Genomic DNA, 19,483 nt, shown 5'->3' with positions numbered 1-19,483 from the left:
ACATCCACATGAATGCCAGGACCTAAGGTTTTGCAGAACAATTCAGCCCATAGCATCATACCACCTCTGTCAGCTTGTCTTCTTACTTTGGTGCCATCTCAACCCTAGGTAAGTGACATACATGCACCCAGCCATCCACATGGCTTAAAAGAAAAAAGGCACTTGGGGGCATGCACAAGGGTCCGCATTGGCACTATCACTAGTCTGTGGCTATGCAGCAAGCTGCAATGCCCGGTGTGTTCACGTCAGTCACCATGTTACCACCACACTCCATGGTTTATGACCCAAATCTCCAAATCATAGGTGCTGCGTGCTAAATGTAAACGCCTACTACACCCTTCCCTGATCCAAGAACTCCGCCCACTACACCCTCCATCATCCTCTTGCTGTCTCCTCCCGCATAGCTTTGATATGACAAGCAGTGGACTGTGCCCACCCTGCTCGTGGATTGAGAGCGTCCACCGGCCCATTCCAAGATCACATGGGTCTGACATCACCACCATCCGGCTGGGGATTCGTACAGAGGGGGGAGGCCTGGTGGTGATGTCAGAGGAATTACAGTCTCCATTGAGGGCGCAGTCACGTGACCACTCATTTGTAGACCCCGATAACCCCTTTAGTTTATACCCCACCTTGACAATGTTATCTTCTTCACCAGGTTTTAAGGTTATGGCTGGCCAATGTAAAAACAGCAAGTGCAGCTAATGTCAAACAAATACATTTTATTTACCGAGATACAACCCATGACAGACCCATTTTGGCAAATGCTACGTACCATCTGACATGCTTTTCAAAATGTGAAGGAAGCACATGAGTAAACTTTTAATTTCAGCTTGCTCCAGCTTGTCGCAGCGAACTAATGGGTTTCCTAAAGAGCCTCCATGCTGATTCTAAGAGTATAAAAGAAGCAGTAATTATCATCACCATTAGAGCGGACTGTAGACGGCACACCTCTCCACAAAGGTGCAGCACTGCAAGCATTCACAAACTGGAAAGCGTTAGGTTATTACTGACTTAGGTAGTCAAAGCAATGCTTCTCATCAAATACCATTATTCTGCAAGACGTACATGATGAGAAGGCCAAGAACAATCAGACCCTTGAAAATGAGGACTTGCTGAGATCAAAGTGACGAAAGATATGAAGGATCAGAAAAGGGAGTGGAACACTGCAAGCTAGTAACGTCGCATCAGATCATCAACATGAAATTACTGCAATGCCACGTTGTAATCAGATGCCAGAAACGAGAATATAATGTAATACTTCTGGATTGTGAGGAGGAACTGCAGCATGCAATACAGTCTCTGTCAGCAGAGAGAAATCCATAGTGTAGCGGTTTCTCTTAGCCGCCTGTGTGAAGTCCTCTTCCTCTCCACTAGAGCGCAGGGCGTTTGCAGAATGCCTCCGAATAAGTCTGTCCTTCTGCTTGTGAATGCATGTTAAAGCGAGGAGGAAACGTGGAAACCATTTAGAGAGTACAATGAAAGCTGGTTAATGACAGGTTTACGAGTGAGCTCAGCCAATCAACGCCGAACATCCTAATTATTCTCTAAACCCCTAATGATCAAGCCTATTTGGGCCTTAATAACACACAACTTTTTCACCGCTCGGCATAACTATTGTTTTATGATGCAACACTTAGGCTGGTCAGCCCCACAGCAATCTCTCCCTATCCCCTACATGCATGCCTGCTCGACCCTGCATGCGGAGAGTGGGGAACAAAAGGATTGAGCTTTAAAAATCCACCCATCTCTCCCAACACATGGCGTAGGGAGGCCACCATATGCAAAAGATTCTCAGCTGATCCCGCTGTCAATCAACATGTTCACCCAAGGCTGGATTCACATCACGTTTTAGTTTTAACATACACAAAAAACAGTCAGCATTGTAAAAAAAAAAAAAAAAACTTATAGGTTAATGTATACATTTTTTTGGGGACTCTACAGGATGGTAAAATCTAGTGTACTGCGTTTTTGTATCCCCCCCCCCCCCCAACATATATGTTAAACCTAAAGCTAACTCAGCGTTATATGTAGGGTCAGTTTTAGGGTTCCCAACAGCTACCTTAGTGTACAAATAGCTCTGGAGCCCTTCCTAGGGGTCCAGGATAGACTGCGCAGGGCTCCCCCAGTTCCTCAAAGGGTCAGCAAGAAGCCTCAGTTACCAGATCAAAGAGAGCTTCCTTTGATCATGGGGTGGTTAAATGATGGTATGAAAGGTTCCTGGCCATCACAGAAGGAGCTTAGATTTCATTACACAGCCGAGTCTCCCTTTTGAGAGGCAACAAGACACTTGTGAAGGTGTTATTCTACCTTAATGCAGAATAAGGGCCCTTAGGCGTTGCCTTAAAATGGGTTGTTAAGGGGAGATTATAAAATTTCACATACAAAGTGATGGCAGAATTAGCCAGAAAATTGAATTAACATATGTGAATAAGGTAAAAATGAGATGCACTACACATACCTTGTCTAAAGAACTGCTCTTGTCGCTGTTCCTCTCAGGAAGACTGTTCCCTGAATCTGTGCTTATGAGAGATCCCCTGGAATCTGCATTTCTCACACTGTTTATGTTGGGAGTGGATGAGGTCTGCGGAGAAGCTGCAGAAGACAAAGTAATTAACTGGTTAGTTAAAGAAGAGCTCCCACAAAAAATTTTATTCTCTGACCTGCTAGAAAGGTACATGATGTAATCTGTAGTGAATGTAATCTTCTTCCCAGTGTCTGTATTTGTGAGTTATCCCCTCCCTTCTGCTTCTCAGCTGTGTCATGTGACCAGCAATCAGACATTCCAACTGACACAGCATCTTATGTGTGGACAGGAAGTCAGTTTCTGTGTATTCCTATGGAAGCCTCAATGTCAGTCTCATAGGAATAAATAGAGAAGTAACTGATTTCCTGTCCTGTGTCAGATGGAGATCAGAGAGATGGTTACATGACACAGCTAAAAATAAGAAGGGAGGTTATATCACACAAATACATTTTTTTTTGCGGGAGTTCTACTTTAAGCATTATCTAATCCAATATATAAGCTCATTTGTTCAGATATAGGATAAGTTTAGGTTCAGGAGTGGACAGCCCCACCAATAGCTAGAAGAGGCTAGGTTCAAAGCAACAAGTAATTTCACTGTCCATTGGCCTTCACATTTGCAGAACTCTGTCCATCATATGGCCCAGCCATAGAAAAGCTTTGAGAGGCTGACAAGTCCTAGAAAGGTACTCCATTATGTAGCACCCTCATCCTAGCAATCAGTGGGGAGGGGAGCATCACCTCACTACTGTACTATCTTCTGACATCTACTATCTTTAGAAAATGCTAGAATTTGTATTTGACAATACCTTCTGAAAATGTCATTAAAAGGGCTGTGCAGTGACTTCATCAATATCAGATCGGTAGGGGTCGACCCCAGGCACTCCCACAGATCAGCAATTTCAAGGGTTCGCAGCGCTCATGCAAGTGCTGCTTCCTCTTCAAAATTACCTGCTCATCATCCCCTTTGCAGCGGTGGCACACTGTAATTACAACTGCTCGTCCCATTCACTTTAACAGGACAAAGCATCTGCAATTACACTGTATGGCCGCTGTAAAGGAGATGATGGTGTCACTACCCATTCAGTGTCCGACTGTGCAGAACACATATGACCGACAATGGGAATTAGAACACCCAATTGTCAATTTAGTTATACATTTCTAGGAGGAATAAAAGAATAGCACAATGCAGGGTTATATGAATAGATGCTCCAGAATTATTACATGGGGAAGTATTTACTTACACTGATTTGTCGGAAGAATTGACAGATCCGATTTAGGGTACTTTCACACTTGCGGCAGGACGGATCAGACAGGCTGTTCACCATGGTGCCGGATCCGTCCTGCCGCAAGTGTGAAAGTACCCTTAAAGGCAAGCACACTGCTTTGGACAAGTGCAGGATCATACACCAACAGTGATCCGAAGGGATGTCTGACTGCATGCCAATAATATATACCTGGTCACCCTCTATGACGGAGAGCTATAGCTTGCACAATTTTCAGTTTTATTTCTGCTCACTCACCTGTACCAGAGATAACACCAAAAAGATCTTTATGAAGGTTATTGTCCAGCGTATTGCCTGGTTTCTGGGGCGTTACCAGTGGATTTCCAGCAGCTACGTTAAGTAAGACTTCATCTTTAGCATTCTTGAAGGAAGAAAAATGCACTTAACATCTCATTATATAAATGGTTACAGTCAAATTCACTAGCAGACAGATGCTCAGACTACATTTTAAGGTGCTGTCCGAGATTCATTTGGATTAGGGCTGCACGATATGGGAATTTTGTGCGATTGCGATTAGGGCCCTAAAAATTGCAATAACGATATGCAATGCGATATTTTAAGGGAATTGTGCTAGAGGTCTATTTTCTGTGGATGGCACTGTTATGGAGGGGATCTGTGGATGGCACTGTTATGGGGATGAGGATCTGTGGATGACACTGCTATGGGGGGGATCTGTGGATGACACTGCTATGGGGGGGATCTGTGGATGACACTGCTATGGGGGGGGGATCTGTGGATGACACTGCTATGGGGGGGGGGGGGGGATCTGTGGATGACACTGCTATGGGGGGGGGGATCTGTGGAGGACACTGCTATGGGGGGGGGGGGATCTGTGGATGACACGTATATAGCATCTTATGCTATGTGCCATCCACAGATCCCCCCCCTTAACAGTGTCCCTGCAGTGTGAATGACCCCCAATACAAGGGGTGGGGTCCGGCATCTGGATTAGGAATGACAGCGGAGACCGCTGCAGTCCCTGTAGTCTAATGCTCCGGCCCCGCTCACTGTTGCATAATCTTATCTAACCTGCATTGATGATTATATATCTATATCATCATGTGTAATATAATTAAATATTATATAATATAATATAAATATAATAATCATGTGTAATCCAGCTGTATTACTTACAGCTAAATTGGCAGGGAGGAGGCAGGCCGGCGTGTCATTCACTACGTCATGCATCCGAGCCACCTGTTTCATTCATAAAGTTGGCGGTACAGGCACATGACGTAGTGAGTGACGCGCCCGCCCGCCTGCCTGCCTCCTCTCTGCTACGGAACTTAGCTGTAAGTAATACAGCTGGATTACAAATGATTATTATATTGTAACAATGCAGGTTAGATAAGAATATACAACAGTGAGCGGGACCGGTGCATTAGAATACAGGGACTGCATCAGTCCCGGCTGTCATTCCTAATCCAGATGCCGGCCCCTAGCCCCTCCTCCCTCTGTTGATACACCCGCCGACCGCGCTGTAGGTAATTGCAGCATTTTTGGGTCGGCCAAATCGCCATATCGGAGTCGTCAGTTATCACAATACAATTGCTTTGGCGATATATCGTGCAGGCCTACTCTGGATACGTCATTAATATCTGATTGGCAGGGTTTAAACTCCCTCCCTCCTCCAGGTCAGCTGTTTGAAAAAGTCGTGGCGCTCCAGTAAGTGCCCCGGCCTCTACCTAGATCAGTGATGTCACGTTCAGTCACGTGGCCTGGGTGCAGCTGCAGGGGACCCAGGTACCAGACCCCCAATCAGATACTTATGACCTAATCCTGAGGATAGGTCATCAATATCACAACCTCGGAAATCCCTTTAACATTTCCATTGTTACTTACAGGGAAGGGAGATGTATCTTTCACATTAATCCGCTGCACATTCTCAATTAGCAGCCCGAACAATGGCAGGTATAGTGTGGCTATTCTTGCCTGCTGACTCTGAAATGACAAAGAAGATACATGCTATGGATTCCAGCAGAAGCTTCAGCTTTCTAAACGTTCCTGCAAGAAATATACACATTCATTCTCTGGGTGAATGGCTGAAACAAATGAATGCACTACATCCCTTTATGATCATTATGATGACAAATGAAAGACTAAACACAAGGCTAAAACCACAGCAAAAGGTGCAATGCCAAAGAAGCTTCAAAATCTAAACAATGCTCTTATTCTTTGCTGAAAAAAACTGTGTGGGAGGATTTTAAAATACTTGCACTTGTTAAAATCCTGCAATGTGGAAAAGTGTTTACTCAGCCATCTGCACATTCTGACAGATCACCATAAAAATGTACACAGCACTTGAAATATGATCTGATCCCTCATCCCGATCCAGATAATTATTTAGACAGAGTGAAATGCACAGGCTATTCGGCTGTAGCCCGTACGGTGGCAGATGGCATTATTTTCTGCAGTCAAGATTTATCAAGCGAACCCTTGGCTACTCTAGTGTACATAGCAAGAGTAAGATCAATTAAAACATCCATAATATATATATATATTTTTTTTTACAGTATCGACTGGATACGTCCAAAACTAGCTATTTGAGAGTAATTTGCCATAGTCATGTTCACACCATGTTGCTGTTTAACGCATACTGTTCTGCCCAGCAGGGTTAGAAAATAATTATCTTTCATTCTGCCAGGGTTTTGGTATTTCTCAAGTGTTTAATGTGGTTATAACACCATCTAGCGGTGTTAAGATTTATTATACTTTGTTTTTCCTGTTTTGGGAGTGAAAAGCATCCTGGGAAAGAGAAGTCTTCAGTCACCAGGACACATCAGCAGAGCTGTCCTTCTGCATATCGCCTTCTAAAACTCCACTATCCTTGTAAAAGCATATCTGGTTTGTTTCAGGGATATTATGTTATGCAGAGCTGTTCAGTTTGTTGTAATTGTTACTCAGGGAGTTGTTACTACTGTTAGGCTACTTTCACACTCTCGTTTTGTGCGGATCCGTCACAGACGGATCCATTCAGATAATACAACAGTCTGCATCCGTTCAGAACGGATCAGTTTGTATTATCTGTAACATAGCCAAGACGGATCGGTCTTGAGCACCACTGAAAGACAATGGAGGACGGATCAGTTTTCTATTGTGCCAGATTGTGTCAGTGAAAACGGATCCATTTGATACAAAATACCTCTCAATGTAAGAGACACTTTAAATGTATCGAACCAGCTAGCTCAGCAATCAACTGTAATAGTACTAAAGTAGTAAAATGAAACAACAGAACTTATTTTCATATTCTGCATACCTGCAGACTTATCGCTGCTATTACAACTCCCGCAGGGCATGTCAACCTTTCTAGTACAAACACCACTGTATAAAAAGGCAGTTTTAGTATAGCCATTTCACATTCCTTTCAGAAGCTGCATCATTGCACCTACAGTGCTTTCAGAAAGTCTTCAGACCCTTAAAAAAAATTCATATTTCGTTCTGTTGCGATCTTATATTAAAATAAAGACAAATAAAGTTTTCTCCATTATTCTGCACGCCATACTCCACAATGAAAAAGTGAAAACAGAATGTTCAAAATCTTTGCTAATTTATTGAAAGGGAAAAACTAAAATCTTGCATTGACATAAATAATAGGACCCTTACTTAGGACTTAGTTGATGCACCTTTAGCGGCGATTACAGCCTCCGGTCTTGGTTTCCACACCTGGATTTCTTCTCTGCAGATTTTTTCAAGCTCTTTAGGTTGGATAAGGAATGTCGGTGTACAGCCGTTTTTAGGTCTCTCTAGAGATGTTCGATTGGGTTCAGTTCAGGTCCCTGGCTGGGCAACTCATTGACATTTCAAGCTATGCCTTGAGGGTGTAATTTTTTTTATTATTCAGAGTTGTCCCTAATCAAACTGAGTTGTCTGTGTGCTTAGGGTCACTGTCTTGTGGGTAGGTGAACCTTCGGTCCAGTCTAAGGTCCAGAGCACTCTGGATCAGATTGTCTCCAATAAAATGTGTAGAAACATCAAAAAAATGATCAAGAGAAATTGAGGACTCCGAGACCTAAATTTCAAATGTCATAGCAAAGGGTCTGGATACTTATGTCCATGAGAAATTTTTGTATTTCCTAGTTAATAAGTTTGCAAAAATTTGTAACATTCTGTTTTCACTTTCCCCTTTTGGGGTACTGAGTGCAGACTGATGGGGAAAACTTGATTTTTATTGTAGCACAAGGCCACAACATAGGCTAATTTCACACTCGCGTTTGGTGCGGATCCGTCATGAATCTGCACAGATGGATCCGTTCAGATAATACAACCGTCTGCATCCGTTCAGAACGGATCTGTTTGTATTATCTTTAACATAGCCAAGACGGATCCGTCTTGAATACCATTGAAAGTCAATGCAGGACGGATCCGTTTTCTATTCTGCCAGATTGCGTCATAGAAAACTGATCTGTCCCCATTGACTTACATGGTGTGTCAGAACGGATCTGTTTGGCTCAGTTTCATCAAGCGGACAGCAAAATGCTGCAGGCAGTGTTTTGGTCTCCGTCTCCAGAGCGGAATGGAGACTAAACGGAGGCAAACTGATGCATTCTGAGCGGATCCTTTTCCATTCAGAATGCATTAGGGCAAAACTGATCCGTTTTGGACCGCTTGTGAGAGCCCTGAACTGATCTCACAAACGGAAAGCGAAAACGCTAGTGTGAAAGTATCCTTAACAAAAGGTGAAAAAAGTGAAAGGGTCTGAAGCCTTTCCGAATGCATTGTATGTGCACATATAACTCTAGTAAGGGCTCTTTCACACGAGCGGATGCCGTGCGTGGAATCCGCTGCATGAAAGAGAGCAAAACCCCGCTCTGGACAGCAGAGACACGGAGCATTAACAATACTGATAATGCTCTTATCCTCTCTGTGATCTTTTTACTACAAAATCACAGTAAGATAAAGTTGTCACCGTGATTTTGTAGTAAAAAGATCACAGAGAGGCACAGAGCATTATCAATCATGTTAATGCTCCGTGTCTCTGCTGTCCAGAGCGGGGTTGGCTGTCTTTCACGCAGCGGATTCCACGCATGGCATCCGCTCATGTGAAAGCGCCCTAAGAATAAGACATTCCCGGTAAAAACGCAAAAAAAAAAAAAAAAAAAAAAAAAAAAAAAAATCTTTTTTTTCCTCTCCAAAATATTTATTTCACCTTCTAGCTACATAATTAGTATGGCTGAAGAAAAGACATACCGGTAAGTCCATAAACATTAACCAGGGAATTGGAGGGGATTTAAAATAAGAGAGAAGCCAGGTTCCAGGTCTCTCTTGTATTACACATTTAAAAAAAAAAAAAATGAGTATTTCTATAATGATGCCATTGTCACACACATCTATGTAGACTGATAAAATGTGTTAGAAATGGCAGAACCGCTAAGAGTTTCTAATATTTTATTCTTCTTTTGCATGTACTACACTGCACTTTACTACTAAACATGTGTAATTCATAAACTGTTCCCTGGTTAAGTTGCTCAGATTTCACATACCCTGGTAGAATATCGATCATCAAAGGAGTGCTTGATCATCAGACTTTTCAGCACACTGATGGCAATCTGCCGGATCTCTCGGAACTCTTGCAATGCGTTTCCCACCTCCCTCAGTAGGAGGCCCACCAAGAAATGGTTCTTGCAGAACTCATCTGTCAGTGTGTAGTCAAGCTGCAGATCTGTAGGCGTAAGCAGGGATTAATTAGAGTGTTATAAATGAAGCCATTATGTTCCAGAGTTTCACAGTGTAAATGTCTTTGTAACAAACCAGTCAGCAGTTTAATGATATGAGCCGAGCAAACAGTGACACTCATTAGTAACACTGGGAACACGATCAAAATAACATCCCATATAACAAGATGAACAGCTTGTCATCTGCCCCGTTAAATTGACAACAGGACTGAATTTTATTCAGTGTCTTTTTTGGCTGCTACAGATTTAAAAAAAAATAAAAAAAAACTATACATTAAACTAAAATACTGAAGCTAGGGAACGGCAAAAACGGCCACACACTGCAAACCCTGCACCTACCTACAGTAGGATCTAATGACTCCATTGTTGGTGAAAGAAAGGCTAATTGATGAAAATAAAGCGGGAAATAAAGGACATTCTTATAAAATAAATTCTACCTGCTAAAATGATTCTCAACATATCACTTAGTACTTTAAGTTGGCACACAGACGTTTATGTGGATTACAAAGTTATACACTTAAAGGGGTTATCCAACCCCTATAATGCCCGGGCCCCTCATACAGGTTATACTTACCCCGCTCCCCGACACCTGTGTCACTCCTGATGCCTGCATGGCCGCCGTTGCATCTCCCCGTTGTACGGATCAAAACATCCGGCGAAGGGTGGGGGTTTGGTGGGTGTCAGCCAATAGCAGGCCGTGATGGGAAGGAGCCTCCCTAGCGTCACCCGCGATGCTAGGTAGCAATGCAGGTGTCGGGAGCTGGATAAGTATAACCTGTATGAGGGGCCCGGGCATTTTGGGGGCATAATAGGGGTTGGACAACCCCTTTAAGAGAACAGTTGCCACAATTACATATGAAATGGGATAAAATTGGGTATTGAACGGTATTAGCCAATGCCAGGTAGCTGCTGCCAAGAAATACATTAACGATCATAGATACACCTGATGAAAATATACTTTGATGGTTACGTAAGGTACTGGACAGACAGCACATGAAATACCATGTCTACTTCAGGATTCAATTCATCAACATACATATGTATGCAGGAATAAAAATCCATAAGGTACAGGTGTTATCCCCAATAAAATGGTCTCGTATGAAAGCTTCTGTAGTCGCGGTGCTCATTTACAGAAGAGCAACTCTGTGTTCACCTGTGTTAAGGGGGGCACTGCGCTATCTTTCAAATACTGAAAAGTTTATGTATCAACGCATGGGCTTTTTAAATAGGTCTGTGCTCCCTCCATATGTATTTTGGCACAAGCAAGAACAAAACCTGTTTAAAGGGGTTGTGCAGGCCTACAATATTGATGACCCATCAACTGTCTGCAGCGGTAGCAGCTCTCGAGAAAGAACTGCTTCCGCTTCAAATTTACCTGTGTGTTGTCTGGCTTATATAGGTGGCTCAGTGCAATTACAACTGCGCGGCCCATTCACTTGAATAGGACAAGCAGTTGTAATTGCACAGCGCCGCCTGTACAAGAGACAAAGAGCAGGTAATTCTGAAGGGGAGGCAGTGCTCGCGCTGCTACCGCTTCAGACAACCGATTGCCGGTGCTGCGGGGAATCAGACCAGGTCAATCTGATGACCTATCCAGAGGATAAGTAATCCATATTGTAGTGCTGCACAACCCTTTTCAGCTAAATAAGATAGATGGAGAAAATGCTCACCACAGAAACACAGCTAAGTAAAATAAAATGCATATGTCTATATAGCTATTGGCCCTGGGTGAATTTATACTGTGTGACCATTCGAAGGAGTCAAGGGCCACATTAAGCTCTCACAATACATCAGCGTCCGCACACTGGAAGAAAACTCAGGTTGCTTCTGCCAAAAAGGTTTTAGTAATATCTGTTCAGCAGATTACCTGAAATATAGCTGTACGTGTTCTAATTACCTTGATATCTTTGGATTCTACCCTTTCCAAAAGGCATCGGCAAGTTCAAAGGGATGTAGTGCTCATGATTGCAGACAACTCTCAGAAACTCAAACTTGAATTCAAACAGTGTCTGGAAAAAATAAAAATAATGAGAAACCACAGTGACAGTGGGAAATCAACCTAATGATGTAATTTTGCTATAGCGGTGCTCAACGTTCTTATCAAGCTGATACCAAAGTTTCCTGAAAAGCACAATGTGGAAATTGAGACCTTCAAGGCCTTTATTCTGGGTGGTAGCCTCCACTGTAGGCCAAGCTCAAAAGGCAAGACAGAGTCTTCTTACCTTTGGATCTCCTGGTGTAAAGAAACTCATGTAGTTGTTAATTTGCTTAAAAACAAAACCCCGATCCATAAATGTGAAGCACCTCTGCAAAACATTCAAAATACAGAGTGATTAAGAAGAAAGCCAGGGAGACAATATGGGCTGCACATCATATTCTGTCTGAAGTGTTCAGGAATTAATATTGACCATTGTTTCTACCAAACTAGACAACTATATAGTTGCACATTGTGGATGATGTTATTGGAGTCGACATGAAAAAGCTTTGCTACCTTTATGAAGAACGCCAGGCTGTGATTGGCATTCCTGGAAGCCTCGGGATTGTCCTTGAATTTATGCGTTATATGTGGCATAAGCATGTTAACCAGGGTTTCTACCGCATGGTGAAAAGAGGCAGTAAATCTTTGGTTCCTTAGCAACTAGAAAGACAAAAAATAAAGTATATTACGTAACGCACATCAGCCAGACCAGATCCACGTCTGCTGGTGAATCATCTCAAATACATTTTGTTCCATCATGCACAATAACACATAAATCTAAACTTAAAAGGAAACCTTTCCCTTTTCATAGGATTTGCCACATTTTAGGATAGCCTGTCAATTCCCCCCGACTTATCCGTTTTAGTGTACCTTTTCTTAGAGCTCAGCATTAGGCCTCATGCACACAAACGTATGTTGTTTCCGTGTCTGTTCAGTATTTTTTGGCAGACAATTTTGCGGAACAGGTGCAGACCCATTCAGTTCAATGGGGCTGCAAAAGATTCGGACAGCACACTGGAAATGGATGAATACATAGACAACTGGGAGTCATGCTGACACACATGTTATGGAGCAGGAAGAGCTGAGAAGATTGACATATCGTTTCATGGGAAAAGCTTCAGCAACCATCAACTGTTGCTCCACCTGTCGTACACCACGACCTGATTCAGAACCTCACTCAGGCTCCACAATTATATCCACATAATCCACTCAGTCGTACTAGTCTTAGGCTACATGCACACGAACGCTGTTTGTTTCCGTGTCGGATAGGATGCAGACCCATTAATCTCAATGGGTCCACAAAAAATGCGGACAGCACATTGTGTGCTGTCTGCATCAGTATGTCCGTTCCGTAGCCCCGCAACAAAAATACAACATATCCTATTCTTGTCAGTTTTAGGCATTGTTATAATGGATCCGCAAAAAAATAAAAAAATAAATGATGGCATACAGATGTCATCCGTTTTTTTTTTTGTAAATCCGCAAATTGCAGACTGCAAAACATACGGTCGTGTGCATGTAGCCTTATTCAATAGGTTATTCGTGAGGTGTAAATAATACTCACTCTTTTGAAGCGTTGCTAGTATTTTTCAGTCCTTTTATTCATATAAATAAATTGCTATAATGCACAGTAATCCTGAAAGCGCTGAACTGATTGCTACCCCATGCTGCGCGACGTATCGGTGGTCACGCCCCCTTAATCATGTGTGCCTGTGGGCGAAGGATAATCGCTGCATGTATATAGGAACCTATGATAGACTTGCGACTCTTATAAAAAAAAATGCTATAAATAAATATTGGGGATTATTAAAACACGATAAAAAAAATGGCAATTTATTTAAGACTACTTTCACACTCGCGTTTTGGCTTTCTGTTTGTCAGATCCGTTCAGGGCGCTCACAAGCGGTCCAAAATGGATCAGTTTTGCCCTAATGCATTCTGAATGGAAAAGGATCCGCTCAGAATGCATCAGTTTGCCTCTGTTCAGTCACCATTCCGCTCTGGAGGCGGACACCAAAACGCTGCAAGCATGACGATGCGGAGGCAAACGGATCCGTCCTGACACACAATGTAAGTCAATGGGGACACATTGACTTTCAACAGTGTTCAAGATGAATCCGTCTTGGCTATGTTACAGATGATACAAACAGATCTGTTCTGAACGGATGCAGACGGTTGTATCAGCTGAACGGAAGAGTTTGTGCTGATCCATGACGGATCCGCACCAAACTGAAATGTGAAAGTAGCCTAAATAAAAATCTAGTTTTTCATATCGGAGAGGTAGAACTGTACGGAATACACTTTTCAGAAGTGATTCGATAGATCACCCAAGACAGGGATATAAAATCCCAATGCGCAATTTTTCTACATGAATGACAGAAAATTCATATTATATGATATATGGAAATGCAGGAGGTGAATGCAGGTGAAACAGAGGAAAACAAGAATAGCGAAACTACATTGTTACAACACGGTTATGAAATGAAAAGGCTAGTGCTGGAGTGCATTAATGAAGCTACTACTACTCTGGTAGAAAATAAACTGATTGCTACAATATGAGCCTAGATGGATAATTAAAATGGAGACACTATGTCCTAAAGGGTTAAATGAAATTTGCAATTTTAAGGTATTTCGATGATCAGTATCTCAGTAACTGGTTTTAAATGCAACATGAATATTTTATGTACATCTGTGAAAACTGAAGTTATCAATGAATATATGTAAATGTGACATGATGATGATGGAAAGAGATTGTATGTAAAGTGCATGGTTACAACCCACAGGCACGCATGATTAGGGGGACGTGACCCCCGAAACGTCGTGCAGCATGGGGTAGCAATCAGTTCAGCGCTCTCAGGATTACTGTGCATTATAAAAAATTGGCTTCTACCTCACAGGGTTTTTTTTTTTTTTGCCTTCCTCTGGATCAACTTGCAGGATAACAGGCCGAACTGGATGGACAAATGTCTTTTTTCGGCCTTATGTACTATGTTACTATAGCGATTTATATGAATGAAAGGACTGAAAAATACAAGCAAAGCTTCAAAAGAGTAAGTATTATTTACACCTCACGAATAACCTTTTGAATAAGACTAATATGACCGAAAAGATTCAGAAAACTTGTAATTTATTCATTTAAATCTCTGCTTATTCTGGACTCAGGACTCCAGAGGGCAGTCCTGTTTAACTCTATAAGCACAGTCAATCACGTCTGCCCACTGGACTCCCAGGCATAGAAAGAGCAGGGATAGAAATGAATAAATGACAAGTTTTGCTATAGATCAGCCTGCTCAGCCTCTTCCGCTCTAACATGCTGCCTGTAGATTTTACTGCATTTTCATGGTAACATGTTCCCTTTAAGGCCAAGGTAGAGTAGCACCCTTAAGGAGTTAAAAAGGACACTTCTGAAGATGTATATCATGTATTGCTGTAGCAACCTATGGAATCCAAACGACTCAAGGGAAGAAACACAACACATAAGTACACAATACTGTGGGTACCACTGAGCATTAGCATAGTCTTCTGTAGGTCAAAGGTTCTTTGGTGGAAAGTTCACCTGTAGGTAAGAATACTTATTATGCCAGTCTATGGAATACAGCACCTGTTGCAATGAGGATAGATTGATAATTGCTGTGTACAGTCAAATAGGTTCACATTTGCACACAGCAGCTACACTTCCATATTTAGGGACAGTCTCACTGCATCTAGAAAAGCTTTCGGAGAGGAAGAAAAACCCACAACAGGAGATGCTCGTGGAAACGGACGTTTGTTTCCAGGGCAGTATTTAGTGGTAACACCAACCATCTAATTTTCACCTTAAATGTGAAACTTCGGTTTTTATAGATACTTGCCACCCAGAGCCCAGAGGGATTATTTTGTGGTATGGTGAAAAGAGTTCAGCTTTAAATGTAACGAAAAATAAAGTATGGCTTATATACTAGTAAGGGTTAGCAAAGCCAGGGCACGAGAATTGTGCAGCATGCCATCGAAGAGATTTATTTTTCTTCTTGCGCTGACAAAACCATATGAGGTTTTTAACAGTCCTATGTGTTTGAGTTGTATAAATATAAACTTTTTTTTTTTTTTTTAGAAAATAATATTTCTTTGTGTGGCCATATATATTTTTTTATTTTTCTACCCAACAGAGCTGTGTGGGGGCTTGTTTTTTTGTGTGTGACTATCTGTTTTTATTGATATCAATTGATTCACTTTTTTGGGAGACGAGTAGATAACAAAATAAACATGACAATTCTGGCATCATTTAATAGATCAGGTTTTTACAGTGACCCAGAATTCAGATGCTTCATATATATTATAAATTGCCATGCGATTTACCTTGTCACATTGACGGCGACCTCCTCCTGAGTTACCTTGTTAGGACATTTGTTTGAGTAATAGTGGATGGGACATGGAAGGTGCATGGTGCCGACTGGCGGACACAGAGAGCTCCCTTTCGCTGACTAACTGCTCAGATGCTGTGCTCGATACTGACAGCGGCATCTGAGGGGTTAAACTGTCAGGATCTGAGTTATCTCGGCAGTGAGAGCCAGGTGCTAGGTTTAAAATACAGCAGGCACTGCAAGCAATGACGCAGGCCTGGCTCTTGAGCCTGTGCCATCACCATGACACGCTGTTATGGCACACAGCATTAACTGTCAAGGCTCTGTGATATAATAGTACATCAGCTCGGGGAGGGGTTAAGGGTATAAGTTCTTCTTGAGCTTTTAATTAGCATTAATGTTGTTTGAACGTGTTCTGCAAAGTAGCTGCAAACTGGAGTAAACTCCTTTGAGTATAATTGTTGATTATGGGCTTTGCATATAATGCAGATATAGAAAACCACATAAAAGAACTAAAACTGTGTCAAAACAATAATAAATATATAATAAAAATACATACTTTCACTTTTGAATTCTCCACTAGGTGCTGGGCCATTGACTTTATCAAGACTTCAAAGAAAAACCAAGAATACTGTAAATCAATAATAGACAAAAAAGGGTTACAAAGTAAAGTACACAACTGTGGGGAAAAAAAAAATACAAAAAAAAAGGTAGATGTACTTTCTGAAAAAAGTTTCTCAGGTTATAAAAATGCTTAAAATATGCATCGCCCCTACAGGAAAATATTATATTTATGACACCCAACTCTGTTCATACCTTGAGAAGCTTGTTACACGTTAAAAAATCAGCAGAAGGTTTGAGAATTGCGGTCATGGATTTGGCCAGCTCTTCGTGCACAGTCTTGTATTCTGAGGTGACATATGGTTCTGCCTTGTAGACATACTGATACACAGAGATTGACATATTAGAAACTGTTTACACATCAAGCTATCATTTTCAATGTAAGGCAGAAGTCATGTTTTAGCAAAAGCAGATGGTGACCCGTCACTTGTCTCTGGATATCGACAAAGTCCTGGGCAAACGACTGATTTCAACTATTGAGTGACAGCCGCCAGTCTACAAATCTACATTATGTGCACTAAAACTATCGAAGGCATTATATTGCCACCTACAACTGTACGTATGCTTTACTACGCATAGTCAAGTTTTCAGACATGAGAAATAAAGACTCCATATGTGCATCTACTATCATTTCACAATGAAAAAAGTAATTTGGTCCGAAGGATGTTCCAATGATAGGACTATGTATACAGATTGGGGAATGATATACAAAGTGGTGGCCTAGAAGACCTTAGAAAAAGCCCTAACTGTTCACTACTGTCTGAGAAACAGTAATAAAAGTACATATATGTACTTGTATAGAAGCATAACCAACAGAATTTATTTAACTAGAATTTTTATTGTGTTTTATGTGTTTTTTTCACATTTACAGTAAAAGCAAATGAACAACCCGTTGCTGCACCACCAAAGTTTGACTTACCTTAACATATGACCTCAAGTAGCTCTCCAGCCCCTCTTCATGGCACTGAGAGACAACATGGATGATAACCCTATAAAATAGTTAATATATAAAATTAGAAGTGGCTAACTTAAAGGGAATCTGTCACCAACTGTAACCCCATCAAACTTCTAGAAGTAATAAATATATACTGCTGGCATAGTGTAGACCTCAGTACTACCTATCTGCACAACAGGACTGCTGAGCTTGTACACAGCATTTGGAGGACTCATCGGATGTTTACAGGATCAGAGCATGGATTAGAATGTGAATTTTACTAAAGTGATTACATCTTTAGACCAGGGCTCTCCCAGCTACCGAATAGTCATACTAGCTGGGGGTGTGAGAGCTCCTATGAGTAGGTTTGTGTTTGGCCTTTTTTTAGGAAAGTCCTAAAAATTGTCTGAACTGCACTCCACTCCTGACCTGGCAGTGGCAGCTTAAATTAAGTCGGAATGTGTTAGTTTGCCTATCCTAAATTTATCAAGTGCTGTGTGCCACTTTCATAGATTTGGTGAACAGACCATTACATTTACACAAATAGACAAACTTCAATGTGTCCCCTGTTGATGAATCAAGGCCTATGAATCTGTATATCACAAGTCAGACAGATTCATGTGACAATTCACACAAGGGTATATAAGTGACCCAGAACTCAGATGCTTTATATACATTATACATTTCCATGCAATTTACCTTGTCACATTGACGGCGACCTCCTCCTGAGTTGCCCTTGTTAGGACTCTGAACATTTGGTTGAGTATAGTGGGCAGGAAGGCGATCATGACATGTCCTTCCATTGCATGGAGACTCTAAGGAGAGGGAAACATGTAATTAACAAAACTTCTGAAGTCAGAACTTCTCTTCCAGTAACACTATTAGTAAATGTTAGCTAAACCTGACAAATGTAGAGCCAAAAGTCCCATACATCATACTTGTGTTTAATGATACATAGGTGGCCCACACTGAAGAATAGAGCATACACAGTATAGCATCTCACTAATGTCACCTAATCACACTAGGGAGCAGCCCCCATACAATAAAACAAAGCAGCAATGAAATGCCCAGCAAATTTGCTAGCAGAATACAGGTTGCTGTTCACGTCTCCCCTGATAGACAACTAGGGTTCCCAATATACATTGTCAGCTGCCAGTTCAGCGGACCTAGACCTAATAGGTAGGGCCATCCTAAGAAGTGCACAACTGTGCAATCTGTATATAGCTTGATATGGCCCCTATGGAGGTTCACCCTACATATGATAAGATGTACTGCTGCATTATTGAGTGAACTCACTGAAGTAAACCTACAAGGCAGTAGGATTTTTTACCACTTTCTCTCTTGCTCTGTCTTGTTTTACTAATTTATCAAGTATGTGCAAACATTGTCTTACTGGATAACGAACATTGTAAGAGTGATATATAATAACATTGGTATTATGTCATTCACCAGATTTACCTTTAAATATTTAACAAGCTCACTTCCTAATGCCTGTGCTCCAGAGTCTGTTTTCTGGCAATACTGAAAGAAGTTGTGCAAATGCTGGTCCTAAAAGCAAAGAAACAGAACAAATGGCGTAATCTCAAAATTTGCTTCAAAGTAAGCTTATGGCCATGGAAGCTAGGCACCCCAAAACATAACCATACCTTGTGAAGCCAGCTGCACTGAGCGGAGCGGCCTTGTGTACTAAAAACCTTGAATTTCTCTGAACAAAATGAACGTTTAAAAGGTTTGTCCGCTTTTTACCATTGATGACCTCAGGATAGGTCATAGATAACAGATCGGTGGGGGGCTGACACCCGGCACCCCCGCTGATCAGCTGTTTGAGGAGAACACAGCTCTTGTACAAGCCCCGTCTTCCCTGCTCATCACAGCAATTTCAGTGGTGAGCAGGTGTAATGACAAGTATGGCCTCCCCATTCACTTCTATGGGACGGCTCTGTAGTGTTCGCTTGAACAGATGGAGCCGCCCCAAAGAAGTGAATGTATCTTATTTGAAATAAAAAGACAGCTTTACAGCCGATAATAAAGAACAAGTAGTCTTTCTTGGTCCAGAACAAGCACTTTGGAAAACTACTATTCCCTTAAGCTGTTCTGTCACAAAGGGATAATTGTCTAGCTGTGTAAA

The 19,483-nt window shown here is 41.7% G+C and overlaps 1 protein-coding gene across 5 annotated transcripts in view; it reads right to left on the bottom strand.

Moving 5' to 3' along the window:
* Positions 1 to 19,483, bottom strand: part of DOCK9 (dedicator of cytokinesis 9) — a 236,034-nt gene that overhangs the window by 46,782 nt on the left and 169,769 nt on the right. For all 5 annotated transcript variants that reach the window (XM_044284631.1, XM_044284628.1, XM_044284630.1 and 2 more), the window contains exons 23-35: positions 18,814 to 18,903; positions 18,055 to 18,170; positions 17,341 to 17,410; positions 16,617 to 16,742; positions 16,360 to 16,431; positions 11,974 to 12,120; positions 11,705 to 11,788; positions 11,380 to 11,491; positions 9,291 to 9,469; positions 5,653 to 5,751; positions 4,048 to 4,171; positions 2,462 to 2,595; positions 776 to 890 (exon numbers count right to left, since the gene is read on the bottom strand). In XM_044284631.1, the coding sequence (XP_044140566.1) occupies positions 776 to 890; positions 2,462 to 2,595; positions 4,048 to 4,171; positions 5,653 to 5,751; positions 9,291 to 9,469; positions 11,380 to 11,491; positions 11,705 to 11,788; positions 11,974 to 12,120; positions 16,360 to 16,431; positions 16,617 to 16,742; positions 17,341 to 17,410; positions 18,055 to 18,170; positions 18,814 to 18,903 (1,468 nt within the window). The remainder of the gene's footprint in view (positions 1 to 775; positions 891 to 2,461; positions 2,596 to 4,047; positions 4,172 to 5,652; positions 5,752 to 9,290; positions 9,470 to 11,379; positions 11,492 to 11,704; positions 11,789 to 11,973; positions 12,121 to 16,359; positions 16,432 to 16,616; positions 16,743 to 17,340; positions 17,411 to 18,054; positions 18,171 to 18,813; positions 18,904 to 19,483) is intronic.

Source organism: Bufo gargarizans, chromosome 3, assembly GCF_014858855.1.
Source record: "Bufo gargarizans isolate SCDJY-AF-19 chromosome 3, ASM1485885v1, whole genome shotgun sequence".
Classification (NCBI taxonomy): domain Eukaryota; kingdom Metazoa; phylum Chordata; class Amphibia; order Anura; family Bufonidae; genus Bufo; species Bufo gargarizans.
This window is presented reverse-complemented; position numbering and strand designations above follow the sequence as displayed.